The following is a 27,890-nucleotide window of genomic DNA, read 5'->3' as shown; positions in this document are numbered from 1 at the left end:
ACTTATTCTTCTAATATTTTTCATTCTTAAAATAATACACTCTCTTAATAGTTCTTAAAACAACAAAGTTATATAAGTGCTCTTTGAGTAAAAAATAAAAGGTATTGTAAAATATAAGATGAGAAGAAAGAAAAATGCAAAATAAGATAAAATGACGAGATTGAGAAAAAAAAATGTAAAATGTTGTGAAGATATAAAGTGAAAAATAATATTATTCGTACCATATGACTTTGGATGTGGTAGCTATGGTATGGTTGTTATCATCATTAATTCTATTTCATATATAGTATTTTATTCCCTTTTGGCATTTATAACTTGTGTTGCAAACAATGATGGATCTGAAAATTACATTGCTTATATACAACGTAGTAGCTAACTAGAGAAATAACTAAGGATCATTTTAATAGAATGCTATGTTTTTCATATTGCTTTTTGATATTTTTTTATACAAATAAATGGTTCCAAAGCAAATGTTTTATATTAAACAGTAATATTAGCTGGTATGAAATGATTTAGTAGAGCAATTTGTCGTTAATCCATTGCTTATAAGTTTTTTTTTTTTAAGATAAAAAAATTACAAAAATGATTGCAATGAGAATTAAACTTAAATTTTCATGTTTTTAACTCTCCAAATCCTTCCTTACTCAGACTAACCTTAGTAGTTTCCAATTCTCATTGCTTATAAGTTATACTCTCAAAATGAACAAATTAGATAGCAATTTTTTTAGGTAAAAATCTTAGATCGTACTTAAAAAAAGTAAAATAAAATAAAATAATGCATGTGAAGAATTAAAGACTTACCCACCCCAAACCCTTTTCTGCGGATATGTTTTAAGGCTGCTAAAAAAAATAAATAAAATTCAATAACGCATGTGAATAATTAAAGACTTACCCACCCCATCTTTGGCTCTCATTTGTTCCGATATTTTTTTGTCCCTTTAATACGTCTTTTTTAATAAGTTTAATTTAAAAAATTATAATCAGATCCTTTATTTTTTAAAATACTTTTATGATTTAGTCTCTGAAATTACAAAATTGTTTATAATCCGTGAAATATCATAAAGTATTTTTATCCTCATATGTAAGACTAAATTATATAAATAAAAAGATGAAGGTCTAATTAAAAAAATTAATTTAAGGAGTTAGTTAAAATTTTTAAGAAAATTCAGGACCAAATGATGCATTAATCTTTTTTTTTTTTTTTTAAGTTTCTTTTCATTTTATTTTTTTTAATTTTAAAACAGTGATATATAGTTTGGTTGTTGTGTTTATATATGTGTGTAGGACTATAGGTAGTGATGGAAATATGTCAAGGTCAAGGAATCCAATAGGTGATATATTAAAGGAACTAAGAGGAATGAGATAATTTTGAAGACCTTTTCATATGTTTGTAAATATAGTAGTTATTTATATAGGTTTATTTTGTCTTTGTATTTATGAGGCATTTTATTTATTGTATATTGTTTATAGGGTAGGTTCTTTAGAAACTTTTACTCCATTTAACCTTGTATTGAAGGTCACTCTTTTTCAATTTTTTTAGTAATAGAAGTGGGGTGACAATTAGCAATGCTTGAGGGTGTGACTAGTAATTGGACCAGAATTGGGTCTAGGCAAAATTATATATATTAGACTTGTTTTGTTCCTAATTTTTCAAGGATTTGATTTAGCTAGGTCTTATCATTTTTTGATGAACCTAACTAAACCAAATTGAACATTTTTTGAACGGATTTAAGGAGCCAAACTAGCCTAAGGCCGCTTAGCTCATTCTTGGCCGAATTGTTTCTCTTCTTTCTTAAAGCTTTAGGAAGCTTGTACTACAAGCTTCTAACTTAGCTTGCTTCCCAAGCAAGCTAATATAGAAATTTGCTCCACAAGCCTCCTAAACTAGGTTGGCCGGTCAAGCAACCAAACCATGGTTCTCTTGAACCATGGTTAAGGTTAGCTTGCTCTTTAAGCTACCTCTTTCTATAAATTTGTAAACCTCTCATTTTCTCCCACTTTGGATGAATGAAATCAGAATTTCTCTCAAATTCTCTCTTCCAAAGCCATAGAATCCATGGAGAACTTCTTCTCTCTAGGTTCCTCACAAAGGTTTCCACCTTTACCTTGGTGCCTCACTCTTCTACTTCCTTGGGAAGTAACCGAACACATTCCTTGTTGCTTCTTCAACATTGAAGTTCTTCAAGATGCTTCCGCCATTGTTAAGTCAACCTCAAGAGAAGAAAGGATTGAAGACGGAGTCTAGAAGAAGCTATCAACCACTTCTCCTATTCGGTTCTATTAGGTAGTTGCTGTATGTTTTTGTTTTTTTAAGCAATTTTTCTAATAAATTTTATGGTGTGTTAAAACAATAAATAATAACATATTTTCAGCAATTTTACTAATTATAAAAATTATAGAAATTTAAAAATTAAATTATATATTTTTTAATTTAGAAATCTAATAAAAAGTTTGCAAACAACTTAAGAAACTATTAATATATTATACTGAAAGTTATAAGTATAATATTAAATAAACGGTTAAATTAATTAGTAAGTGTTTGAACTATTTAAAAAATTTTAGTTAGGTCCCAAACTTACAAATATTGTGATTTGTTCATTAATTTTTTAATCGAGTTTCTTAAATTTTTAAAACAACCACTAATTGTTATCTTTTAAGTTGTCATAGACTAATTACAAAATTTTCAAACAGCCTTCTCTTATTTAATTAAATGCAAACTAATTTCCTCAGAGAAAATTAAATTTTGACTAGATAAGGAAATATTGATTTAATTAATCAAGTAAGAAAGTTAAATAATTATTTCATCTCATGATTTAATTAGAAAATCTTCTTACTTTCTTTTGTAAAAGAAATGTTTAATTTCTATTTAATAAGTTTACACAAATAAACTAGATCATTTAAGTATCTATGATTTGAGTATCGATTCTTAAAAAATTTGTATAATATTTTTTTTTGATTCGTTCCTGGAGTATTTAAGGCCGATAGCAGTGACTAATCTCCTCGCTAGGTTGGAGGCACTTCAAAGGCTGGGATAGCTGGCCCTAAGATTTAACGCGACTGCATACATAAAACATGATTCGAACCCCTAACTTTGCTTAAGCGTGAATCAACCCCTACTGCTGAACCACATGCTTGGGATTGTAATATTTAACAATATATCTAAAATTTATGGTTGTTTTAATTATGTCGGAATTAATTAACGAATTTAATCGTTAATGAAATTTAACTAAAGAAATAATTTTTAAGACTCGGTGTACTTACTTTTATAATTTTTTTTTTTTAAAATGACGTTGAGAAATGGGGATCCGCAAACCCGATTTCTGTACACTTAAAAAATATATAAAAAAAAAGAGAAAGAAAATGAAGAAGAGAAATCAGTATTAAAGAAAGGGAGTTCGCACTTAAACAGAAAAATGCACCACTTTTTTCTAGGGGTGTTCATGGATTGGTTTTTTCAAAAAACCGATCCAAACCGAACCGAACCGTTTTATAAAAGTGGATTGGTTAACCAATCCATTTTTTATAAAGTGGACCGGTTTGGTTTTCTTAAAATATGGATCGGTTTTTTTGAAATTGGATCGGTTCGGTGCGGTGCAGTTATCCACTTTTTTACTCATATATGGATCGGTTTTTTTAGAAAACTAAACTGAACCGAACCGATCTACTTTGTAAAAATGGATCGGATAACTGAACCGGTTTATAAAGTGATTCGGTTCGGATTTTTTTTCAAAATAGATCGAATTTTTTAATATGGATCGGATCGGTTATGGATCGGTTCAGATCAATTTGGATTTTTTGCACACCCCTACTTTTTTTCATGGACTATGTGTATGTTTGGATTTCTATTTGAGAAACTTTAAACGGACAATCCCGATTTTCAAAGCACAAAACGGAGAAGTAAGTGTGAGGTATCTTTTAAACGAACGTATGTTCATGTTTAGGCGAACGTGTATACAAACACATTTTATGTCTTCTTGAGAAACAAAGTTTGGTGGTTGATATTATCATAGAATCAGATTCTGTCGTTAAGGTTTTAAATGAGGGATGTTCAACAGAACATCCTTACTATTTATTAGTCAATCATATAGTTAGGAAGCTAACCAAGTTACTGATGGGCTTGCAAAATTAGAATTCTCCATTTTTGAGGATATGTTTTATTTTGATTCTCTTCTTAATTGGTCGCATTTTAGTTTAGTTGCATATTATTCTGCTGTATTGTTTTCTCGTGATTTCTAGTTTATTTTTGGACTTTTAAGCCTCTTCAGTGAATTAAAAAAAAAGAAGAGAAGGTAATATTGAACAAAGCGTCTTAGTTTGGTACTCCTACATATTTATTTATTCTGTAATAAAAATAAATAAAAAAATCTATTCGTAGATCTTCATTTTAGAACCAAATAAGTTATGATGTGACGGATTTTAAATTTGAATCTAGAAATACTCTTTTTAGAGTTTTTTTTAATGAAATAAAAGAGTTTCATTTAGTAAAAATTATCCACATACAAATAAGTCTCTTATTAATAAAATAAGAAAAAAAAAATATTTATAAAACATACTCATATTTTAATAAAAAAAGTTTTTTAAATAATGATTAAAAATACCTAAAATAAATAATATGTCATCAAAATATTTCCTCAAATAAATATTATAAACATCCCATGTGCTAAGGAGATATTTTAAAAGGAAAAATTATAGGAGTATGAATAAATAAATAAATAAGAGAAGTATAGGATTACTTTGGACTGCACGCATACTTTGGGCTCATCCGAAAGTGTCAGTACCGTACACGTGAGTATGTGTGAGTTTTTAAAAGGAAAAATTGCACAGCAGTGAGCACATTGATGAAGCAAAGCATGGAGGTAGTATCTGATGAAGAAGCCTTTCTGTTTGCGATGGAACTATCATGTGCCTCTGCTGTTCCCATGGTCCTCAAGTCAACTCTGGAGCTTGGCATCTTAGAAACTATAGCAAAGGCTGGTCCTGGAGCTTTCCTTTCTGCTTCTCAAATTGCTTCTCAGATTCCAATCATAAAGAACCCTCAAGCACCTGCCATGTTAGACCGCATGTTCAGCCTCTTGGCTAGCTTCCACATCCTCACCTGCTCCCTTCACCATCTGCCTCATGGTAAGGTTGAGAGGCACTATGCTCTTCACCCCAAAGCCAAATACTTTGTTAACAATCAACATGGTGTCTCCCTCGCTCCTTTCTTTCTCATGGAACAGGACAAAGTTCTCCAAGACATGTGGTAGTGTATTTCACTATCTCATCCAACATCTCTTTCTCTGCTCCTTTTCCCACCTTCTCTTTATTTTAACTCTCTTAGGAAGGTTACTCAGAGGCTCATTATTGTTGTGGATGTCCCCCAAGATAAAACTAAGATAATTTCATAATTTATCTTAACAATTATTTTTTATGGATCCATATGATCTAACCCTATTACTTAGATTACTTAACATGACAGAACTAAACTATTTTGATACAATTAGTGAATTGTTGGGTATAGAGTTTAAAGGACTGTGTTCTTATAGGTACCACTTGACAGATTCAGTTGAGGAGGGTGGGCTTCCATTTAACAATGCTTTTGGAATGACTGCCTTTGAATTCCACGAAATAAATCCTAGATTCAACAAGCTATTCAATAAGGGAATGTCTCATTGCTCAAGCATCACAATGGAGAAAATCCTTGACACCTATAATGGCTTTGAAGGTGTTGGATCTTTGGTGGATGTTGGCGGTGGGATTGGAGCTATTGTTAACATGATTGCCTCTAAGTATCCCATGATAAAGTGCCTTAATTTTGACTTGCCTCATGTCATTAAGGAAGCTCCAGAGTATACAGGTGCTTTTATTACTTCATACTTAAGAAGTTTATAGTGATCGTTCTTACATTCCCTGTAATCATTAATTTGGCAATATATAGTATGGTATATATATTTATGCTAATTTAAAAATGAATCGAATTAATTGTTTTTCTTATGACTTATGTCACCTAGAAGTTAATGATTGGTTGGATTTTAAAACATTAGTTAAATCTTTTATGATCACATTTCTTTTGACGAGATATTATAGAAACTAAGATGGGTGTTTGGTGAAGGTGTGAAGCATATTGGAGGAGACATGTTTGTGAGTGTTCCAAAAGCTGATGCCATTTTTATGAAGGTATGTTATTGATTTGAAGGTCTTCATTGGCTTATCCGGTCCATTTTCAAGCTTTTATATTGACAAGAGCCGCTCCAAGTTATGAAGTTAGATTTCAAAATATAATTAATAGCCATTTAATAAATTTCCATAATTTGCTAATCTTTCGTTAATCATTTTGCTATCTATTCCCGAAGGCTTTTTTGGTTGCATGCTTTTTGGTGAAACTTATTGAAATAAATTTTTAGCGTTATAGGTAACAAATATTTTTCCATATATGTGTTTGAATGCAGTGGGTATGTCATGACTGGAATGACGAACAGTGCTTGAAATTGTTGAAGAACTGCTATGATTCCCTCCCTGACAATGGGAAGGTGATTTTGGTTGAAGGCATTATTCCAGATAGTCCAGACTCAAAGCTAGCTTCCAAGTGTGAGTTTCAAATGGATATTTTAATGTTATGTCAGACCTCTGGTGGAAAAGAGAGAACGCAGAAAGAGTACGAGTCTTTGGCTAAAGGGTCTGGATTCCATGCTTTCCGAGTAGCGTCTTCTGTTCTCAACATGCATGTCATGGAATTACTTAAGAATTAATGCATAACTTTGTATCTTTTGCCGTTTGCATCTTCGTTTCCAGAACTTCATTCTCCTCTTTATGCAAACATTAGATCCTCCTATTCCAATATATGCACTTATAATTTCTCATATAAAATAGTTCAAAATTCAATGAGCATATAATTAATCACTTATACAACCCAAAAGCTTTAATAAGCTTATTATTTCATATTGGTTCTAAATAATAGCTAATAAAATGAATAATATGTTTATTCATTTATTCATATCGGATAAGTTCAAATCAAATACTTTCCTTGCAGCGTACCATCACATGAATCAAGTAACGAAATTACATATCATAATATTAGGACTATAAATAAACCTAAAACTTGTGAAGAATAAAAATTGTTACATTATCGGTAAAATATCAAAATTCTGATGATGATAATTTAGTGCAAAATACACATCATATTTCTTTCTATTTTTATCAAAACTCAATATTCTCAGTGTGTTATTATTATTTTAAATATCAATTCATCAATTATATATAAATCAACCCCTATATACTAAATAAAAATATTTATTTTGTATAAGAACATTTTTAGACATTTTCTATGATGAAAACATTTATATATTTTTTAAATTCTTATCTAATTCGATTTTTTTTATTTAACATAATTATTTATCAATTAAATTTTAAAATTTTAAATAAATTATCAATAAATAAAATAACATTATTCTATAATATAAATTATTTATCATAAATATAAAATATAAGTTATATATTTAAAATATCTATTTATAGAAATTTTAAATATGATTTATATATTCAAACATAAAATTTATTTATATATAATTTATTATAAATTTTAATTATATAATATTTAATCTTTATATTTTACGGTCTAGTAAAATAATGATAATCAATAATTTGTGGGCAACAAGGATCGCATACAATATTAAACATATAAAAAAAGAATGTATATATGGTACAAAATTGCTACATTACTCAATTCATGTCAATCTATGTAATGTAAAATATTTCTACATTATCATCTAATTTTTGTTAACATCTTACTGAATTTAACCATATATACTTATAATTATTATTTTGGCATGCAAAAGATAAAATCTATTTTCTATAATCAAATTTTATAATAAATAAATGTTTTAAATCATATAAATTATATTGGTATTTTAAATTTTGTAATGCACATAATAATTTTTTATTATATAAATAAATTAATATATAAATTATATTTTAATTTTAATTTTGTAAAAAATGTATAGATAATTTTAGATTTATGATTAATATTTTCTATTGAGATATATAATTATTTTTAATCATTGATAAATTTTAAAATATTGAAATTTAATAAAAGTGATAAAAATTAGTAAAGATTTCTAAAAGCGATATGCTTAATTAAGGTTGGTTATTAACTTTTCGGAGTTTTTCACAGAAAATGAGTTGTTATTTTTTATTTGCTTATATCTGATCTGAATCATATTGCTGCAGAGCGCTGATCCACAACGCGAACTCAACTTACGTTGGTTTTGTTTGCGCACGAGGACGCCAAGTCTCATCCTACGTGTCAGCTTTTTATTGGACGGATGAGCTGCATGGTCCAATCACAAGCGCGCATTAAAAAAGCGGAAGGTAGGGCAACGACGCCGTTTCAACTTTCAAGTTTCAGCAAACACTTTTTAAGGTCTAAACTAAACACTTCGTTGAGATTAAAAATCAGCAACGTGTTGTGTTTGGTCTCCATCGTTTTTGTTAAATTTTTCGAGAAGAGGCACACAGAAAGGTACCTGTCCATTGATTTTTCTGGATTCCTGTTTTTGATACGAGTGTGTGAATTAATCGATTGTTTTGCAGATGAGATTATTATCGTTGAGTCATGCTTTGGTGTTTGTGTTAATTGGGGCGTTGTGGAACTTGCAAGGGTTAGAGGGTATCCGATTTGTGATAGACAGAGACGAGTGTTTCTCCCATGATGTCAAGTACGAGGGTGACACTGTCCATGTCTCTTTCGTTGTTATTAAGGCTGATTCTCCCTGGCATTACGGCGACGAAGGTGTCGATCTCGTGGTATGTTCTTTCGCTCGATCTTATTCTTCTTATTGTTTTCTTTACCTTAATTTTGACCATCATCACTCTGAATGGGAATCACAAATGCTCAGCGCTCCTGTCTTGTCCACCTCTTTGGGGTATTTGGTTTATGCAATTTGGTTATTGATAGGACTTTGTTTCAAAATTCTGTTCACGGAAGCTAAATAAACCCTACGAATTCTAAGTCAAAACCAACCATAATTGCTATCTCTTTAGCATACCTGTTGGCTATTGGTTTAGGGTTTTATATTCGCGTAACTGTAGGGGGGCAGAAGAAGCTCTATATGCTATTCTTTGTCATAACTATGCAATTGTTATTTTTCTAGATCCTGGGATCCATTGTCGATCTTCAATCTCATTCTGGAAATTTTAATTCATTGACCATGCTCAACTATTTGGGAGAATATTATAAAGCTTGTGCACTTCTCCCCTTTCAAGTCAGTTTTGTAGGATTGGATTAGATTAAGCACAAATGTTGAGATGGTATCACAATGTATCCTTGTATCATATGTCCATTATTGGACTTCTTATCATGTTATTCACGCACCGAACTCATTATTACTGAGCATGAACGAGTGTATTGGAAAAATACCTATGAAGTATGGATACTTCTAAAGTCGTGTCATACACGTGTTGGGTATGTAGCATGAAAAAATTTCAGAATTTTTTTTTTCGGTACTTAGTTTGGGTATGTATGGGTACTTTTTGGATATATATCGACTCTCATAGATTAGTGAGAGTTATAATAAGGGTGAGAAAATATGAGATATTAGTAGAGATAAATGAGAAGATCCTTCATATATTATATTGTTAAAGTTTCCACTCTTTCTGTTGATGAAACAAATTTAGGAATGACTTTTTTTCAGAAACTATGGATGACGAAATGATGAGAATGAAACTATTAAAGTGTGATATCATAATCATATTTAGGTGTTACAAAATATTGATTGTTGAACGCTTATGTATTTAATTTTTTTATTGTCTTGTTGAAGAATTTAATTTCCTTTTATATTATAAATGATGCTTTTCGTTTTTTTTCTTATCATTTATAAGTTTTAACCATGTTAATATAAATTTATATTTATTTTTTATTTGTATATATTTTTAAAAATTTATTAATCTACCTGTATCCAATTTTTAATGCTTTATCCTGTACCTATACCCGGTATTGATACCATATTGCTATTCACGCAACATAGGGAAAAATCTGAATCTGACTTGATTAGAGATAGAGCCAAAATAATACATATAAGTGAAGGACAACTCCATCGTATGAATTAGCTTTGGATAAAGTTTGGACAACCTTCACCTTACATGTCAATTTTGCGGGGTTGAATATGGCCCTAAATGTATAGCAAAAATGTCTGCTTGGCAAACACCTAATGAAGCAAAAAGATTTATCAATGGTTCGGAGATAACTTCTCTGTGCAAATTAGTTAAAATGTTCTATAATTTATGCAAGAATGAGTATTTGTAGAGATGTTATGGATCTTGTCTGGCAATTTTTATGTATCACGCTTGCAATTACAGTTATATAAATGGTCCACATTCAGATATCTATATATGTATTTTTATGCTACTTTTTCATAATCTTTGGACATTTATATATCTGGCAGCTGTACAAGTCCACATTCCGCGTACACAATTAATATGAATTACCTTTTTCTTTGAAATTATATTTCCTCTTTTTTTTTTTTTTTTCCCCTACCCTACCCAATAATATGTTGGAATCTCATTAAACCACAATGTAAGAATTTCAGGTAAAGGGACCTTCTGGTGAGCAAATTCAAGATTTTCGTGACAAGACCAGTGAGAAGTTCGAGTTTGTGGCTCACAAATCAGGGGTCCATAAATTTTGTTTCACCAACAAGTCTCCTTATCACGAAACTGTCGATTTTGATGTACATGTCGGTCACTTCTCTTATTTTGAGCAACATGCAAAAGATGGTAATGCCTCTTCTCTGAAGTCCACATATATTTGCTCTTTTCCATTTATCTAGTGTAAAGCACTTCTCTTAGGGTTGCATGGAAATCTAAAATATAAGGGAACTTTATTGAAACTTGTGTGACTGTCTGCAGAGCATTTCACCCCTTTGCTGGAGCAGATAGGAAAGTTGGAAGAAGCTCTCTACAACATTCAGTTTGAACAGCATTGGTTAGAGGCTCAGACTGACCGCCAAGCAATAGGTATTATTTAAGGTTTATTTTTCTGTTTATCTTAAATTCTGCCTTTTTTCTGTGCACAAAATCTTTTATACTGATCAATTATACGTATACTCACGTTAAAGATAAAACCCTAGGAGTGTGGTTGTTTCATATATAAAAAACTCATTCTCAGGAATGAGAATTTGGGAATGTAATGTTCTTATGTTCATTTGGAGTTTTAAAAAATATTTCTGGGTATTGTTTTTTCTCAGGAAATAGTTACAGTACAACATGATTTACTTCATTTTATTCTCATGGTGAGGGATGAGAAGTTGTATTCCATGGGAATGCAGAAAGGTTTTTTAACCCACTTGTAACTTCCATTTTAACTTAGTTTTTTTATTTATTAATATTTTAATTGTTTTAAATTTTAAAAATATTCCTAAGAATGTTAAAATCTAACCGAATACATTTTTAAATATTTCCCATAATAGCATTCCTTGTAATAATATTCTTGGGAATGTGATTCTCAGGAATGGAGTATCATACCTTAAAACAAACACTCCGTAGTTTATGCACGCCATTTTGTTTTATATTCTTGATACTATTCAATGGAAATTTCTGTCCCAATATGCGATCATCCTAATTTATTCAGCCACAGTTACCAAAAGATAGATGGAAAATATCTACGTTTTAATGCAATCATATCTACATGAATGAATTATAGTGACTTATGATTGTTTGTTCACACATTCCGTTGTCTTTGCACGTGTTCCAAAGCTCTTGATTATGGTGAAATGTCCATTTACTAACTTTCGAACCGAAAAACTAACACTAAGCATCTTAGTTGATAAAAGCTACAAACCTCTATCTTCTATTAACTCTTCTTGACTATGTTTATGCAGTGAACGATGCAATGAGCCGAAGAGCAGTACACAAGGCAATTTTTGAATCAGTAGCACTGATTGGGGCTAGTGCGCTTCAAGTCTACCTTTTACAGCGATTGTTTGAACGAAAGTTGGGTACCTCAAGAGTTTAGACTTTAGAGCTACGAAATGTTCTGAGAACCTGTAACAGTACAAATGAGAATGTTATTCTAAACTTTTATTCCGTTGTCATCACATGGATATTTATACGACCAGTTGTTCATCCCTACCCATTACCTGTGGAAAGATGTTATTTAATGTTAATTATACTTTATATCCGGTAAAACTCGCAGAGGACATCTCATGTCCCTTGCCGTAGACATATCGATTACTTTATTTCCCCGGCTTAAGAGAAATTCACATGCATTTTGGGAACAAGATCTCTCTCATTATTAAACGTGTATCATTTCAGTTGTAACATTAAAAAGATGGTTAAATCTTAGTTGCACTGATTACCTACATTCATGAGCCGTTCCATATTTGATGGTAATCTCTAACTAATGAGCTTGGAAGACCTTATTATCACTTAAATATAAACAGGAGAAAAATAAGGATTGATGGTTGACACGCTAAGGCTAGATAGAAATCATAGCAAGAAATTTTCACAGGTGTGCAATGCACCTGGTAAAAAAATGCTTTACATCCTCAAAAATGAAAAAGTATGTAAGGGTGCATTAACCCTTAATTTGAATCAAAGTACTACGTAAATTTTATTTCAATTTTCAAGTAAGGATATATATATATATATAGTATCACTTTATGCACTTAAATATTAAATTCCTCACGGGGTGGATTATTATGGCATCCTCTAAGTAACATTGCATTCAGTTTCCTGTAATTATGATTTAGTTTTCCGTGTGACTCGATAGAGAGATGGCAAACATTACAAGCGTAACCCAACGTGAAATATACAATACGCAGGTCCACTAAATGGTATACAGTTACACAGAAATGTCAAACTCCAGTGTAAACAACACAGAGAAGAATGAATTGAAAAAAGAAAAAAATATTGAATCCAAAAAATGCCGAGTGAATGAGGTGTGGAACCAACATGTTTTGGAGAAAAAAGAAATCCCAGTAATATTTCACCAGAAACTGCGTGTATGATGCAATATTAGTTTCCTAATGAAGGCCAAAGTAGGGTATGTATATATTTTACAAGAGATTCCAGCAGGAGCCATCATAGCTTTAACAAAGCTCCAGACTTCCGGAATTATGTTACATTTCCTAACTGTCATGAATTGAGAAGCCTCCTCATGATTCTGCAGACGGGTGTAGGCAGCAAAACCATTTTTTCTGCAATAATAAAGTAAATGAAAAGAAGGGAAAAAGCAGTAGAATAGAAGCAGGAAGAATAAAATGATGATAATGAATTGAACTTACACATTGGGACTTGCCAAGAACGGCATGATGGTTGAATTTGGAATTATGATGCCTGTGGGGTGAGTCGACCTTAGCGGCTTTCCTTTCATCCCTGGCTTTGTTGAAGATTACTGTGAATCCTTCAGCAGATGCTGGATCATTCACATCCCATTCCCCAAACTTAGGTAATGGTCTATCCGTCTCCTTGTCCTGTGTGTACGTACCGTACGTGTGTCATATCCAATTATATATTTACATATATACGTGCATCGTGCATCATGCATCATGCATCATGCATCATGCATCATGCATCATGCATTGCATTACATGTTATGTTACTCAAACTCAAACCCATCATATTCTAATGCATACTTACCGCCATGGTAGCTCCAGAAGGAAGGATTGGTTTAACCTTTTTCTCCTTTTCCTTGTTTTCCAGTTCCCAAGGAGAAAGAAGAATGTCACAGCCACACCCCCCTCCCCCAATCTCTATCATTTTTATTTGTGGTGTGGCCTCTATACTTTTTACACTATTTCTAGCCAACCTCTCTCAACCATCAATCTCTCCCCTTTTTTTACCATCATTATCTATTTCTTCCATGTTTTTCTAATGATTTTCTTATGTCCTTCATTTAATTAAAAGTGAAAAATATTATTAGAAACAAAATATTTATTTTATTATGGATAGGTTAAATAACACATAATTGTTTCGATTTAACTAATAAATTTATACAATTGTATTAAATATTAATTTCTTCTTACTTTATCGTCAATATCATTATTTAATTCAAATAAAATTGTCTTGTTTTTACCAAAATAAACTTATTACATCTTTAATGAACTTATATTTAAGAATAATGTCAGAAATACAATTTTATTCTCCAAAATTCAAGTTTCTTAACACTCAATATTCAAACTTGAAATAATTAATTAAATTAAAATAATTTTATATCAATTAATTTACGTGTCAATATAATGCATAGAGTTAAACACACTCGTATGAAATAATTTGTTTTGAAGTGATTAATTTGTATTAAATATTTCAATAACCTTCTAATATTATCACTTGAGAAATAATTGATTGAATTAGTTTTTTTTTTAAACTATATTTGAAGTAAACTTAATGATATTTACATTAACTTCATACCATTGTTAACTATTTGTAAGACACAATTAATCATATTTATACATGTCGATAGTGAAGCATGAGATTAATCACCTCATTATATTTGCTATTTTATGAAAATTGATTCTTAGTGTATCCAATCTAGACATTGCGTTGTGAGAATCATGAATACTCATGAAACAAAAAATTAGTTAATTTCATTTCATTTTTACACCACATGTCCATCTAAGTTAAAATACTATCCAAATATAAAAATTGTGGATAATCTGTTTGTAACAACCTCATTACATTATTACCTACTTATGATATAAAATTAATCACTATCAAATATTTTAAATTTTAACTATATATGTTGATAATTATTTGTACAATCAAATTTATTCATATAAGAGGTACTCTCAAATTAATTTTAACAGTTTAGACTCGTAAAATTATTTGAGTGTTGCTTAATTAAATAAGTACTAAACACTGAAAATTTACTAGTACCTTATTAAGGACTTAACGTGTAAATGGGTCAAGAATTTTTCTTTCTCTAATAACACTGTAAAACTTACATCGAATTGGGGTCGTTTACACCAAAAACCAATTGGGCCTTTTGGTTGTTTACATGAAAAAGTTATTAAAGACAAGAGTATCCTAATAATGAACGCTCGTACTCGCAACTTTGCCATCGTTCAGAAGCAGGGTATCCAAAAGAACAAAGCTATCGGTCTTGAGTTTTTTTTTTTTTTTTCAAAATTAAAATGTTAACTTAATATATAATTATCATAGCAAACTTTATTTCCAATTAAAAAAAAAATCACACTTAAGTTTTTGCCAATAAAAATAGAATTTTAGCGATAATTAGTTTCTGTGGCATTAAAATTGCTAAGATCGTAAAGACTGATTGTATCATGTGAAAGTAACCAAAAAATGAATTGGTGGGGTCTATCTACTAACTCACTTCACTTGAGAAAAAATGAATTTAGATAAATGAATATTACTCAAAGTTGATTGAACATTCAAGTTTCAACCTGGAAACAAGGGATAGAGACAAAAAAGAAAAAAGAAAGCATAAAAAAGATATACAGATAAGAGGGAGGGGGTGTTATTGGAGTGAATTACAAGGGCAATGAATGAGAGAAAAGGCAATAATAATATATGACGTATATATTATATATTTGTGAAAGCGAAATGGTATGAAATAGAGTTCAAACATTAAGAGTGTTGTGTGGCTTGAAATGAGGAGGAGAAGGAGAAGCCCCTGGAGGTGGAGTTGGCATCCCATAAACTTGAGGGTTGGTCTGTACCTCTTTTCTTCCTCTGGCTCTTCCTAAGAAGTAACATCCAAAGCAAACAAGTATGGTAAACATTATGAAAGGGAGAGAGATGACAACCACCATACCCATCTTCAATTCTCTTCTGCTACTTGTGTTTGTGTTTGTATGAAAGAAGGTCTCACTCAGATTCTGCTTTTATGATGGATGGCCTTAACGTTCAAGTTTCCAACGGACACTTCTTCTGTCCCCACAACAGCTGTCACTAAATGTTCCTCTCTTTCACCTCACTTGGGAATCACCAATCTCAAAATAAAAATGGACAAAAATAAAGACCTTGCAAAGTATTAAATATACGCCTCCTTAGGATCACATGGAGGCCTCCCAGAACCAAGCAGCTAACCAATTAGATTAGTCACATAACCAAAAAAAATCTGCTTAGACAAGAAGACAATCACTATACCCAACATTTGCAGTTTCCCATGATCTTCCACGATCCAAATATTATACTTAATTTGCCTTGCATTGCATGAAATTAGCACATATTAAACCAAGTACTAAAACCCCACTCAGATTTCATCCTAAAACTAGTATCTGAGAAACTATCTTAAAGCATGATAGCAAAAAATAGTAACTAATAGACAACATCTTACATGCCAGTATTTTGAAACACAGCGGTTGATATTAAATGACATAACACTCACACTCACACAATAGAGAAAGATTAAAAAAACATAATTTGTTTAGCTTAGGCTTCACAAAACAAATTTCATAAAGAACGCTATGTACATATTTTTACCTTTATAAGGTGTTTCGAATATAAGATGAAATTTGCTATAAAAGGATGAAGTTATTGAAAGTTTAAGGGATAATTTAATAATAATATTTTTTTATATTTGAAAATTTGAAAACATTATTATTAAATTATCCCTGATTTTTTCAACAACTTCATACCTATAAACTTTAAAATTTTCAAATATAAAATAATAATAATTATTAAATTATCCCTAAATTTTTCATCATTTTTTTTCAATAACTTCATACCTTTTCATTATTTATTATATAAAAACTGTTTTTATTATTCACATAAATTATAACTATTATCTTAAAAAATGTCTAATAAATTTATTTTTTACGGATTTAGTAAATTTACTAAAAAATTATTTTAATTATGATTAATAATGATAATAATAATTAATTATACACATTATTATTAATTATTGAAATAATTTAATTTTTAATTCCTCCTTCAACACGATATCGATTGTACATAAGTCGCTCTATTAATTGATCAGGTTGATGAGATTGTGATCTGTGGCCAAGACTCTTGGAAGGAAGTTTCTTACCAAAAAACCACTACTTGTATTATTTGTAATTTTGTATAGGATTTCAACTATTTCAACTATTTAACTATGATGCGCATTTATTCCTCCACTTTTCTCAGGTCTCATCAATTGTACATTTTTTAATTTATTTTCTCGTATATATTTTTGCAGGATGGAATATTAATTTTTATTTGAAAATTAAAATACACTGTTAAATTAATAAATAAATTAACAACATTAAAATAATTGAATAAAATTATGTAAAGAATAATTTTAAATTTGTTAACATGTACATGAAAATAGATAATTATAATAGAAAATAATTATTAATAGACATTAAAAACTATTCTCAAAATTACACATTCAAAATTAATTTTTGATTTAAAACATCCCTACATCTTCTATAAAAATAACACTTTTTTAATATCTATTGTTCAAATAAAATTAGTCTTTATATATAAAACACGAATAGTTATTTTTGTGAGAATATTTTAAAAAAAAATTCTTCAATAAGAGAATTTTAAAAAAATTAACTTTATATAATTTAATTTTTTTATCATAACTATTTATAAATTAAATTTATCTTAAAATAAATTGTCAAAAAATAAAAATAACTTTATGTTAAATTATAAATTATTTATCATAAATATAAAATATAATTTAGATATTTAAAATATTTATTTATTCAAATATTTTAAATATAATTTATATATTCAAACACAATATTTATTTATATTCATAATTTATTTTAAATTTTTAGTTATATAATAAACATTTAACATATTAAAATATACTAGTTCATATTACTTCAAAATCATTTTTAAGCATAATAAATTGTATAAATTATGAGTACTAAAATCAATTCTTTCAATACACATCTAGACACCAGTAATTTCTGCGTCTTTTGGGCTGTTTGACGTAATTTTCGTGCTGAATGTGGCAAAGGATGTGATTCCAAACATACATTAATCTAAATACTGATTAGAATTAGCTTTATGCAAGTACAACTAATATCCTACAATATTTTGTTGCATGTATAATATAGACAGGAGTAAATAAATTAGCAGACAAAAGAGCAACTACAACTTGTTTCCACTCTTATTTTTTGACCATTTCAATTCTCGAACACATCAAGCACGGGAATCTGTGTAATATTGTGCTTGAAATAAGAGGTTTGATAATGATTCATTCCAAACAAAGGTACGCCAACAACATATTGCAGAGAAAACTGAAATTTCGATAACATTGCTTTATGTTCTACTTTGATTCTCACTTACACAAAATCTAAGACTTAAACCTAACAATTATGTGGGTAAGTTTCTTTTCACTCTTTCCGTCCTGTCCTCGTAATAAATTTGAAACTTGGATGTACACCGGCTAAAGAGGGAGGCAGAATCTTTGAGCTTTGCACTAAACGCTGACTTAAAGGACATCTACGGAACATGAAAAAAGGCCTACAGAAGCTCCACAACAAGGGCAGATGCACCACCTCCTCCATTGCAAATGCCACCAACTCCATACTTCCCATTCTTCTGCTTCAGTACCTGCGGGTGATTACTTTTATGTTAACTGAATTGAAAAAAAAAATCAATATTGCGAGAAGATCAATATATAGATACTCAGAATTGTAAGTTACTTAAATAAAAGATGATCGCTTAACAAACAATTATGACTTCATGTTCTAATACCATTCATATAACATCTAATGATCAAGATTTGTTCGGTTCAGTTTTACAACAAACTACTCTCACTGGATTGTCAATATAGTTCATTAAGAAAAATAGAACAATAGGACAAAATAGTAAAATAATTACATCGCTATTATTTGTAAATTATTAATATTTTGAATAACTGATCATAAGGAGCTTAAATAATTAAACAAAGAATTTAAGAGATATGAGCACTATTATATACTTTTTTCTTCAAACACAATAAAAGGAAATCTGCCAACGTGCTATTATATATTGTAAATTGATCAAAGTTATAAACTGAATATATACCCCCAAAAGTGTCACCAGAATGCGAGCACCACTGCAACCAAGAGGATGACCCAGTGCAACAGCTCCACCATGTACGTTTACTTTTTCCTGAAAAATAATAGTTACATGAGTAGAAGGTAAAGCCATTAATGGCCACAGTGAAGACAAATTATGGATTATAGACAAAGTTTAACATGGTAAGAGGGGTTCAGGATCTACAACTGTATGCATTCTTCAAGACAGTCAATCGGAAATAGTTTATTACACAAAAACTAGAGGATTACAACTTTCACAGAGGAACACGGGAAAAAACTCACCGAATCAAGTCCAAGAAGTTTCTGATTGGCAAGAGCCACAACCTACAGACAGCAATACGAAGAGTTAAAATTAACAGAATAATGAATTGAAAAATTAATACAATTAAAACTTTGGTGTCAAATCCTACCGCAAAAGCTTCATTAATTTCGTAAAAATCAATTTTTGAAGTCTCCAACCCTGCCCTGGCAATAGCTTTGGGAATGGCAAGGGATGGAGCTGTTGTAAATAACTCTGGTTCCTGCACAGCTAAACCACATGAGTCTGAAATTATACTAATAATACACCAAATACTACAAATAATCTATTTCATATTTTTTTATGACCCAAAGATGTAGTTCATATTTAAAATGATTTTTATGTACCTGAGCAGCATCAGCATATCCAGTGATTTTTGCAATAACTTGAAGCCCAAGCTTCAGTGCCTTCTCTCCACTCACCAAAACGAGTGCAGCAGCACCATCACTGTTAGCAAAGACATTTTCATTTTTATTAAAAAAGGGCTCGTGTCAAACTAAAACTAACAAAAAATATGTCAATTAACAGTATTTGAGTATTTAAACTAATAAAAAGTAAATATTCAAGGAAGCATATAAAATATTAAATAAGTCACAAATATCACTCTAACTGAATCACTTGTGACTCAAAGATGATACAGGCAAAAAACTCTTTGCTATGTATACTACCAAGAACAAGTGACAGATTTAAAAGAATTGTTCTTACCACCCCCCACAAACACACACACACAGAGATGGATGTATTTAGTGAAAAAGCCAGTTTCATATAAAAATAAAAGGAACAAATTTTGGTCATACAACCATACATAGCTGGTCAAGATTAAAGGTTTTTAAGGCCACATGACCAGTTAAAAAAAGTCATTTGACTTTTTAAAAACTCACATGTTTTATGTGTTTTAATTCTGACCATTCATGAATTATCTAATTTTATAACAACTAATAATTGACAAGAGCATCCCAATACAAATTGTTATGTTGGAAAAAAACATGAAAAATTGAGAAAGTTTCTATAGTATATTAACCTTATGCTGGAAGCATTGCCAGCAGTAACAGAACCTCCAGTCTCCTTGAAACTTGGCCGAAGTTTGCGTAACTTGGCAGCATCAAACTGGAATAGGAAAAGAAAAAATATAACATTAATTGAATTGTAATCAACTGCAAGTATAAACAAAATTAATAACTATAGTAACTTACTATATTTGCAGCTAGAAGTACTTACATATAAATGTTGTTTATGTGAAGAGAATTTTTTATTTTTTTTATTTTTTATTTTATAAATTCCAATCCCTACTCCTGATTAATTGTTCACCTAAGTAGACATGGAAGTATTTAGAAAATATACCAAGCCATATCTATATTCTTATGCTTAAAAACCCTATAGTCTTCTTAAAAATGTTAGCACTCCTGAAACTAGGAAAGATTATTGGGTAAACATGAGTTTTCAATGAGTCACCATACAAGAACAAGTATTACCATGGTTCAAGTTATTTAAACGGTTACCTTTCCTAAACCTTCATCCTTATCAACAACTGTTGATGGTTTTCCCCTTCCACCAGAGACTTCAACCGGAACAATTTCCCATGAAAAGGCACCACTGTCTTGGGCAGCAATTCCACGTTCAAAACTCCGAATTGCAAAGTTATCCTGAGGGAAAGACAGAGACATCAACAAAAAATCTATTACAATGAACCTGCCACAACCTTTCTGAACAGAAATTAAACCTAAAATACCTGGTCTTCTCTTGTTAATGAATGGTTATCTGCACACAGCTCAGCACACACTCCCATGCCAACATCCTTATAGACATCCCACAGACCATCTTTCAACATCCCATCAACAAGTGAATCATGTCCAAGGCGGGATCCTTTCCTGAACTTTTAGTATTGAATCAGTTTATTTCAACACAGAAACTAATCTTAGGAAGAGTGTCAAATTAAATTCAATATTGACCTTGCTTCAGCCAGGTACTTAGGTACATTAGACATGCTTTCCATACCACCAGCCACAACAACATCATTTATGCCTAATTGAATACTCTGTGCAGCAAGCATTGCAGCTGCAATAACCAGAACAAGTTTCATATCCTTTTTCTATATTAAAAAAAAATACAAAGAAACAAATAGAATTCTTTTAATAATAAGTTACACACCTTTCATTCCCGATGCACAAACTTTGTTAACAGTAGTGCAGATTACTGATTTAGGTATTCCTGCTCCAAGAGCAGCTTGTCTTGCAGGAGCTTGCCCCAAATTAGCACTAAGAACATTCCCAAAATATACTTCTTCCACAAGTGATGGATCAACATTGGCCCTTTTAAGAGCAGCTGCATATCAACCAAAAAATATGTAAGCATATATAAGTTTCAAATGCAACATAATAGACACCATCATAGGCATCCGTAGTTACCTTCAATAGCAATAGAGCCCAGCTTGGTGGCAGGTAGAGATGACAAAGTACCAAGAAATCCACCCATTGGCGTACGTGCAACACCAACAATGCAAACATCTAGAGAAATCAAACAGAGATAAGATCAACTAAACCAAAATGCATCCAGTCTGTGAGAGTTTACAATTAAGATATGGAAATTAATGTTTCATTTTTTCTTTATAATTGTGCCTGATGAATGAAATGAACAGATATACAGAATAAAACTTTAGAAGATTAAATGAATTAGGTGTGTGCAGCAAAACCGAACCGGATTATAAAAATTGAATGGTTTTGAGATGAAATCCAAATTAATCCACTTTGTAAAAACAGTCTGATTAAGCTATTCTTTTTTATAAAGTCAGTTGTTCAGTTTGGTTCTTTGAGAAAACCAAACCATATATAAATATAAAGTGGATAGCCAAACGAAAGAGAACCAAATCAATCCACTTTATTAAAAAAAAAAAAAAAAAAAAAAAAAAAGGTTCACACATGCAAACGGTTTCTACTTTATATAAAATGGTTCGAACCGGTTTGGTTAGATTTTATCAAACAATCGAACCGTGCACAGCCCTAAAATGAATCAAACAAATGGTATATAAACACATCAATACTTCACTATACTCTATACTATAATGTATATATGTAAGCCAAAGTGTTTGATGACCGACCTCTAGGCTTTATAGATTCTGCTGCAGCTGGAGCCATCGAAATAGACGAAAATGGAATCTGTAATCCAAATGAATAAACATGGACATATCCAGGTTTAATTATCCAGCTAAGATACATAATCTTTGAGAACAAAATTCATGCATGATGGATTATACGAAACATCAGAAATGATAATAGCAGAATTTGAGCTCTTAATATTGAGAAAATTTTCGATAGAAACAAACAAGATGCAACGAGCGCAGGATAGAAAAGCGATGATGAGATGAAAAATAGAGATCTAGCAGAGAAATAGAAATGATGAAATATGGAAGGCGGATCTGATGAAAAATTGAGGTAGGAAGCGAGAAAGAGAGAGAGTTAGTTAATAGTTACCTCCGCGGTTGGTGAAGTGAAGAGTGCAGCAATGCGTATGCTGCGACTGATCTCACTCTTTATATACAGACGCCAGCCACGAGGTGCACGCACTTTCCATTTCTATGTAACCAAGTCTTCGATGTGATGCTGCCACAACATTGTTAAACAATTTTATTTATTCTTTTTTATTACTTTCTTTTGCCTTAGACAACTACTATCCTAATTTAAAGTCCATTATGATGTTACTATTAAACCAATAACCATCGTTAGTTTTAATTAATTAAAAATTAATAAATATCATTTATTTTTGTAAATTTTAATTATTTCTTATTTTATCATTTTAAAACTTAATATTATGAATAAAATTATTAAAAATATAATATAATATAAATTAAATGAAAGATATTTTAGAGATATAAGTTAAAATTAGTTTAGATTTATTTATTTTGAGATCTACTATTCAATTTTTTTACTTATATTTAAGTTGAGAGAAATTGCATGCTAATTAAGGATTAAGAAACGAGTAAATGGTTAATTTAATTGTTAAATTATAAAATTTTATCATATTAAATTTAAAAACAAATAACAAATAGATATCTAATATTGTAAATTGACAAACGTGTCAACTCTAAATTAATATATATATATATATATAAGATACAAAATAATAATAAATAATAAAATTTAAAGAATAATAAAATTTAAAGAAATTATTTTAATTTTGTAAGATAATAATATTGTTATATATATTATAATATATATATATATACATTCATTTTAATTTTATAAAAGTGACTAAGAGTAGATATCTAATATTATTTTAGTTTCATAGTCACTTTTACAAAATCAAAATGAATGTCTACTCATTATTAAAAAAGAAAAAAGCTTTCCAAGATATAAATACAATTCATTTTGATAATCTTACAAGACATAACTTTCTAAATTTGTTTGTATTAAAAGAAAATAAGAAAAAATAAATGTTTTATTGTAAATTAAAATTAATTAATGTATAAATTAATTTGTAAAAATATCCGGTTTAATTCTACTAAAAGTTGATTATAATTTCTATATAAACTAATTTTAATTTAATTTTTTTTTCCATATAAGTACTGATTAAGAAATTATATCTAAGCTTGTAATTTTGGTTAAAAGATATGTTAGTGGCATAAAAAAAGGGTAGATTAGAGTAGCGTTTTGTTAGAAATAAATTGATAATTGTTGTTTCCTTTTTTTTATTGGCTGAAATTTAGATATAAGAATTAAGTGTTGAGGTTAGTTTTAGGTTTGCATAATGAAATTGAGGATGCGGTGCATGCGATGCACACTAATTATTTTTTATTTTTAATATAATAATAATAATAATAATGGCACCCGTGCACCTTCCACGCCACCTACCAATCAACTAACATACATACAACTGTATCATTCCATTTGCCATACGCTTGCCACATTTTGTAATTGGAATGAATAAAACATTAAAACTCACACCATATTTATTCAAAGGTCTTGAATTGTAATATTTTTTGGTGTTTCATTCATACCAAATTATAATTAATAAATTATTCTATTTACAATCAAATACAATTAATTTTTCATTTAGATTCATGTCATTGTGTGTGTGAAAACTATACTTGAGCTTTTTTATCGTGTTAGATGAAGATCTGAATTTTATAATAATTGTCGGATCTAATTTAATTTAACAACTTATCCCCAATAAATATGATGAGCTAATAACATTTAATCAATGATTAAATAGCTTTATATTAACTAAAAAAATTGTGAATACCAAATAATATTATCGTCTTTATTAATAATATAAATATAATTAAATTTTAAATAAAAGTATATATCCATTCAAATTATATTTGAACTAATGTATGTCATGTATACTTGAATTTTTATAGGTGTCGATGGGATCAAAACTTTATGTGAGATCTAATAAATTCAACGGACTTAAGTATATTTAATCAAGAATTAAACCGTTTATATTAATGATATTTACTATATAAATTTAATAATTTTTTGGTGGAATAAAAGTTTAATAATCTAAAATTAATGACGTATATTTCAAAACAATAAATAGTTTAAAATTTTTAAATATATAAATACTATGATAATATTAATTAAATATTTTTTTAGTCCTTATTCTTAAATTTATTTATTTTTAGGTACGAAAATATATTTCACGAACAATATGATAATTAAATGAAGAATAGGAGTTGCTTAAGTCAATAAATGATTGATACATTGATTATTAATAATTAACTTAAAGCATTTATTCACAATTAATTAATAAAATAATAATAAGATCACATACTATTTTATACATAATTTAGTTTTTTTAAAGATGATTTTATATATATTTTTATTCTTGCTATGGAAGTTAAACAATTTTATTTATTTATGATATTATATAAAATATCAACCATTAAAAATAGTGATTAATTTATGTTAAGGAGTGTAAATATCGATAAAATACATATTCCTCTCTACATTCAATACTTAAAAACAACATTTAAATTATAAATAATATGTTAAGAGTAGAATTCACTACTACTTATTTCATTAAATATTGATAATTAACTCCTTTAATTGGAGGCTGAGAGAAAAACGTCAACCACGAAAATAGAGTTTTCTTTTTTCTAATAATAAGCTGAGAGAAAAATGTGAACCACGCAAAACCCGTTTAATACTTTAATGTATTAAGTTTACTTGCCAATTTAGATCAAGACTCCATAGGCCAAACTTTAGCAAATTTCAATTTGTTCTTTTCCTCCCCCAACTGTTCAACCATGTTAGACGTGTTTGTATAAAAAAGGGAAAATAGATGCCAAAGAAAACATAAATAATAAATAACGATGCATTGTTTTTATTTGACAAATGAGATATTAGGGAAAAAAGAAAGAAAGGAAGAGAAAGAAATTGACTTCTAAAAAAAATGTTTTCTTCATTTCTTCTTAATTTTCTCTTCAACTTCAACTGCAAAAAAAAAAAATTATCTTTCCTTCTTATTTTATTTAAGTTTTAATTTAAATATAAAACTTTTCTTTGTTCCACCTTAGTCTAAGGAAAGCTTTGGCCCTGTAAGCATTAAAGAGGGAAGAAACGGAAAGAGGAGACTGAAATTTATTTTTTGTTTGTTTCAGAATAGAATTTAATCACTGTACTGTCTAAAACTAGCAAGTAACTATCGCCAATTAAATAAGGGTCACGGGCCAACAATTTTCTTTCTCACTTAGAAACTATGAATTTTTGGTTGTCTTGAAGCCATGAAATGCCTTGCAGTGTCATCAGTCATCACCCAATCTTGTTTCTGTAAAACTCGTGAAGTTTGATATGCTTGTGCAATTAAAATAGAAAAGAAAAGAAAAGAAAAGAGGAGAGATTGAACGTTTACAATTAAGAAAATGGAGACGAGGACAACTTTACATAAAGAATTAAATTTGTTGGTAACCAGTTATATCATTTTCTCAAACTTATCAAGCATCTTTACCCTTTGCATGGATCTTACAAATAGTGTCATAAAAATACCTGCACATGATGGAAATGCTATGCCAGTCAGCCATAAGAATAAATTTGAACATGATTGGACAATAACTTGAGAAAAACTTTATAATATAAAAGTCACCTGCACCAATGAAAGATCCATTCGCAACGGCTATATTGCCCTGGCTGCTCATAGTAATGCCAAGATTTAGCAGAGTTCCTCCTATTACGGTATACATAGTTGCCATTTGTAAAGCCGTTGCTTTCCTAGCAGCTCTTTCAGACTAGCAAATCAAGTTCAATAATTTCAAATTTACAAATCAAAAAGTTTCAGAATAATTGCCTCCTAAATAGAAAATTATTCTCATCAAGAAAATGCAAGAACCGGTGTCTTGGATCTGTTGGGAATGCCACAACAAAAATAGTGTTTATAAACCAGAAGTAATCCAAATTTTAACATGTTGAAATACAAATAAGACTCCATATTGATAAAATAACAGAAGAAATAAAAATTTATAAATTACACACATATTCTAATGATTGAAAAATCTTTTGAATTATACCTAAAAGTAAAACTGAAGTTTTAACCCCCTTCTTAATATAAATATATCATCTCGAACAAGTTGTCAAAAATAACCCCAACACTCACCTCATTCATGAAAGTTCTTGGGGTTGGACTAGACTCAAACCCAAAAAATCTAAGATGATCATATAACATATATCATGTGAAGATTTTTTGTTTAAAAAAGCTATGCATAATATAAGTGATGGATAATTCTCATCTCTAACTAATTATTGGAGTTGAATTATTCCTAAACTCAAATTATAAGATGATATCAAAGGTTACACTACATTAGCCATTATTGTTAAACTTACTGGATCATATGTCATTGGACCCTTGTTAGGACATCCTTCGACTCATGTATGGACTAGTTTTTGGGATTGAAATTGTACTCAAACCCAAAAGTCTAAGATGATCATACAGCATAAACCATGTGAAGAAAAAAAAATGAACTGACCTCGAGCACTCGGACCCGTAGTTTTAGATCCCCTGCCTCAAGTTGCTTTGTGAACTCTTCTATTTTTTGAACTCTGTATGGCATTGACATGGTATAGGCTCTAGCCTAAAAGTGTTACACGAGAGTTGTCAATTCAAGTGGATGCATAATGCTATAAATAAATGCTTCACTCCAAATAAGAATTTTCTATTATAAAGAAACATCATCCAGAACATAAAATAGAAAGGTGTGGTACATCATCTGCTTGCTTTCTTATCTCCTCCACGAGTTGTGTTCCAGTGCGATGTTTTTGCCTTATATCTAAAAGTTCCTGCAACGTAGTGAAAAGTATGAGCACTGCATTTTAATGCAGTATGAGAACTGTAATTGTTCACGGACAATATGAACTCTGAACCTGCGCATAGGGCGAAGCAATCTTCACAAAGGAGAAATTTGGATTGAGTGTGTAACCTATGCCTGTTGGAAAAATAAAAAGGAATAAACACATAATGAAGAAATACAAAGAACTAGTTCAAATATATCATTTTTCTGTTTTTACTTATTTCAATAAATTTCAAATGAAGCATATTTTGGTAAACTTCACATTTAAGGTTATAAATTAAGTACTTTGCTAAGAATATAATAAGTATTCTATTAAGCTGTTTATGTCTTAATAAGCAGCCTTGTTTCTAGTTGCTCATAT

At 29.8% G+C, this 27,890-nt stretch overlaps 6 protein-coding genes across 9 annotated transcripts in view; 2 read left to right on the top strand and 4 right to left on the bottom strand.

The window, feature by feature from the left end:
* The first annotated feature begins 4,736 nt into the window (after positions 1–4,736).
* Positions 4,737–6,846, top strand: LOC109794407 (caffeic acid 3-O-methyltransferase 1). Its single transcript, XM_020353854.3, has 4 exons — positions 4,737–5,242; positions 5,526–5,836; positions 6,092–6,156; positions 6,429–6,846. Exons 1-4 carry the CDS (start codon positions 4,839–4,841, stop codon positions 6,726–6,728), a joined length of 1,080 nt encoding a protein of 359 aa, XP_020209443.1. The 5' UTR covers positions 4,737–4,838; the 3' UTR covers positions 6,729–6,846.
* Positions 6,847–8,340: 1,494 nt separating this feature from the next.
* LOC109814318 (transmembrane emp24 domain-containing protein p24beta2) lies at positions 8,341–12,159 on the top strand. Its single transcript, XM_020378716.3, has 5 exons — positions 8,341–8,497; positions 8,569–8,781; positions 10,563–10,749; positions 10,882–10,989; positions 11,853–12,159. Exons 2-5 carry the CDS (start codon positions 8,569–8,571, stop codon positions 11,984–11,986), a joined length of 642 nt encoding a protein of 213 aa, XP_020234305.1. The 5' UTR covers positions 8,341–8,497; the 3' UTR covers positions 11,987–12,159.
* A 621-nt stretch (positions 12,160–12,780) lies between these two features.
* LOC109814313 (protein NOI4) lies at positions 12,781–13,758 on the bottom strand. Its single transcript, XM_020378711.3, has 3 exons — positions 13,612–13,758; positions 13,257–13,445; positions 12,781–13,169 (listed from the first exon to the last, which is right to left on the bottom strand). Exons 1-3 carry the CDS (start codon positions 13,729–13,731, stop codon positions 13,128–13,130), a joined length of 351 nt encoding a protein of 116 aa, XP_020234300.2. The 5' UTR covers positions 13,732–13,758; the 3' UTR covers positions 12,781–13,127.
* Positions 13,759–15,309: 1,551 nt separating this feature from the next.
* Positions 15,310–15,896, bottom strand: LOC109814382 (uncharacterized). Its single transcript, XM_020378799.3, has one exon. It carries the CDS (start codon positions 15,747–15,749, stop codon positions 15,552–15,554), a length of 198 nt encoding a protein of 65 aa, XP_020234388.1. The 5' UTR covers positions 15,750–15,896; the 3' UTR covers positions 15,310–15,551.
* A 2,123-nt stretch (positions 15,897–18,019) lies between these two features.
* Positions 18,020–22,841, bottom strand: LOC109814357 (acetyl-CoA acetyltransferase 2). The gene is made up of 13 exons (XM_020378766.3): positions 22,722–22,841; positions 22,349–22,406; positions 21,660–21,758; positions 21,403–21,576; positions 21,204–21,309; positions 20,984–21,122; positions 20,754–20,897; positions 20,276–20,361; positions 19,602–19,701; positions 19,367–19,477; positions 19,239–19,280; positions 18,943–19,029; positions 18,020–18,486 (listed from the first exon to the last, which is right to left on the bottom strand). Exons 2-13 carry the CDS (start codon positions 22,383–22,385, stop codon positions 18,397–18,399), a joined length of 1,215 nt encoding a protein of 404 aa, XP_020234355.1. The 5' UTR covers positions 22,386–22,406; positions 22,722–22,841; the 3' UTR covers positions 18,020–18,396.
* Positions 22,842–25,806: 2,965 nt separating this feature from the next.
* The window catches only part of LOC109814374 (protein ACTIVITY OF BC1 COMPLEX KINASE 7, chloroplastic), a 7,452-nt gene continuing 5,368 nt past the window's right edge, over positions 25,807–27,890 (bottom strand). For 3 of the 4 annotated variants that reach the window (XM_020378791.3, XM_020378789.3, XM_020378790.3), the window contains exons 14-18: positions 27,603–27,664; positions 27,444–27,518; positions 27,209–27,313; positions 26,332–26,473; positions 25,807–26,234 (exon numbers count right to left, since the gene is read on the bottom strand). In XM_020378791.3, coding sequence (XP_020234380.1) covers positions 26,161–26,234; positions 26,332–26,473; positions 27,209–27,313; positions 27,444–27,518; positions 27,603–27,664 — 458 coding nt within the window. In that variant the 3' untranslated portion in view covers positions 25,807–26,160. The remainder of the gene's footprint in view (positions 26,235–26,331; positions 26,474–27,208; positions 27,314–27,443; positions 27,519–27,602; positions 27,665–27,890) is intronic. The other variant, XR_003805563.2, reaches the window with a different exon arrangement.

This window comes from Cajanus cajan, chromosome 9 (genome assembly GCF_000230855.2).
Source record: "Cajanus cajan strain Asha chromosome 9, NIPB_CcT2T_4, whole genome shotgun sequence".
NCBI classification, from domain to species: domain Eukaryota; kingdom Viridiplantae; phylum Streptophyta; class Magnoliopsida; order Fabales; family Fabaceae; genus Cajanus; species Cajanus cajan.
This window is presented reverse-complemented; position numbering and strand designations above follow the sequence as displayed.

What these genes read in the sequence shown, in the direction of transcription:
- LOC109794407 (XM_020353854.3), top strand. Translation starts at nt 4,839, where the DNA reads ATGAAGCAAAGCATGGAGGTAGTATCTGATGAAGAAGCCTTTCTGTTT. An exon ending in AAAGTTCTCCAAGACATGTG is followed by an intron (nt 5,243 to 5,525) that starts GTAGTGTATTTC and finishes GTGTTCTTATAG; the next exon opens with GTACCACTTGACAGATTCAG. An exon ending in GGAAGCTCCAGAGTATACAG is followed by an intron (nt 5,837 to 6,091) that starts GTGCTTTTATTA and finishes TGTTTGGTGAAG; the next exon opens with GTGTGAAGCATATTGGAGGA.
- LOC109814318 (XM_020378716.3), top strand. Translation starts at nt 8,569, where the DNA reads ATGAGATTATTATCGTTGAGTCATGCTTTGGTGTTTGTGTTAATTGGG. An exon ending in ACGAAGGTGTCGATCTCGTG is followed by an intron (nt 8,782 to 10,562) that starts GTATGTTCTTTC and finishes TAAGAATTTCAG; the next exon opens with GTAAAGGGACCTTCTGGTGA. An exon ending in TGAGCAACATGCAAAAGATG is followed by an intron (nt 10,750 to 10,881) that starts GTAATGCCTCTT and finishes GACTGTCTGCAG; the next exon opens with AGCATTTCACCCCTTTGCTG.
- LOC109814313 (XM_020378711.3), bottom strand. Translation starts at nt 13,731, where the DNA reads ATGATAGAGATTGGGGGAGGGGGGTGTGGCTGTGACATTCTTCTTTCT. An exon ending in CTTCTGGAGCTACCATGGCG is followed by an intron (nt 13,446 to 13,611) that starts GTAAGTATGCAT and finishes ACGTACACACAG; the next exon opens with GACAAGGAGACGGATAGACC. An exon ending in TTCTTGGCAAGTCCCAATGT is followed by an intron (nt 13,170 to 13,256) that starts GTAAGTTCAATT and finishes TTATTATTGCAG; the next exon opens with AAAAAATGGTTTTGCTGCCT.
- LOC109814382 (XM_020378799.3), bottom strand. Translation starts at nt 15,749, where the DNA reads ATGGGTATGGTGGTTGTCATCTCTCTCCCTTTCATAATGTTTACCATA.
- LOC109814357 (XM_020378766.3), bottom strand. Translation starts at nt 22,385, where the DNA reads ATGGCTCCAGCTGCAGCAGAATCTATAAAGCCTAGAG. An exon ending in AACTTCTTGGACTTGATTCG is followed by an intron (nt 19,030 to 19,238) that starts GTGAGTTTTTTC and finishes ATTATTTTTCAG; the next exon opens with GAAAAAGTAAACGTACATGG. An exon ending in TTCTGGTGACACTTTTGGGG is followed by an intron (nt 18,487 to 18,942) that starts GTATATATTCAG and finishes AATCACCCGCAG; the next exon opens with GTACTGAAGCAGAAGAATGG.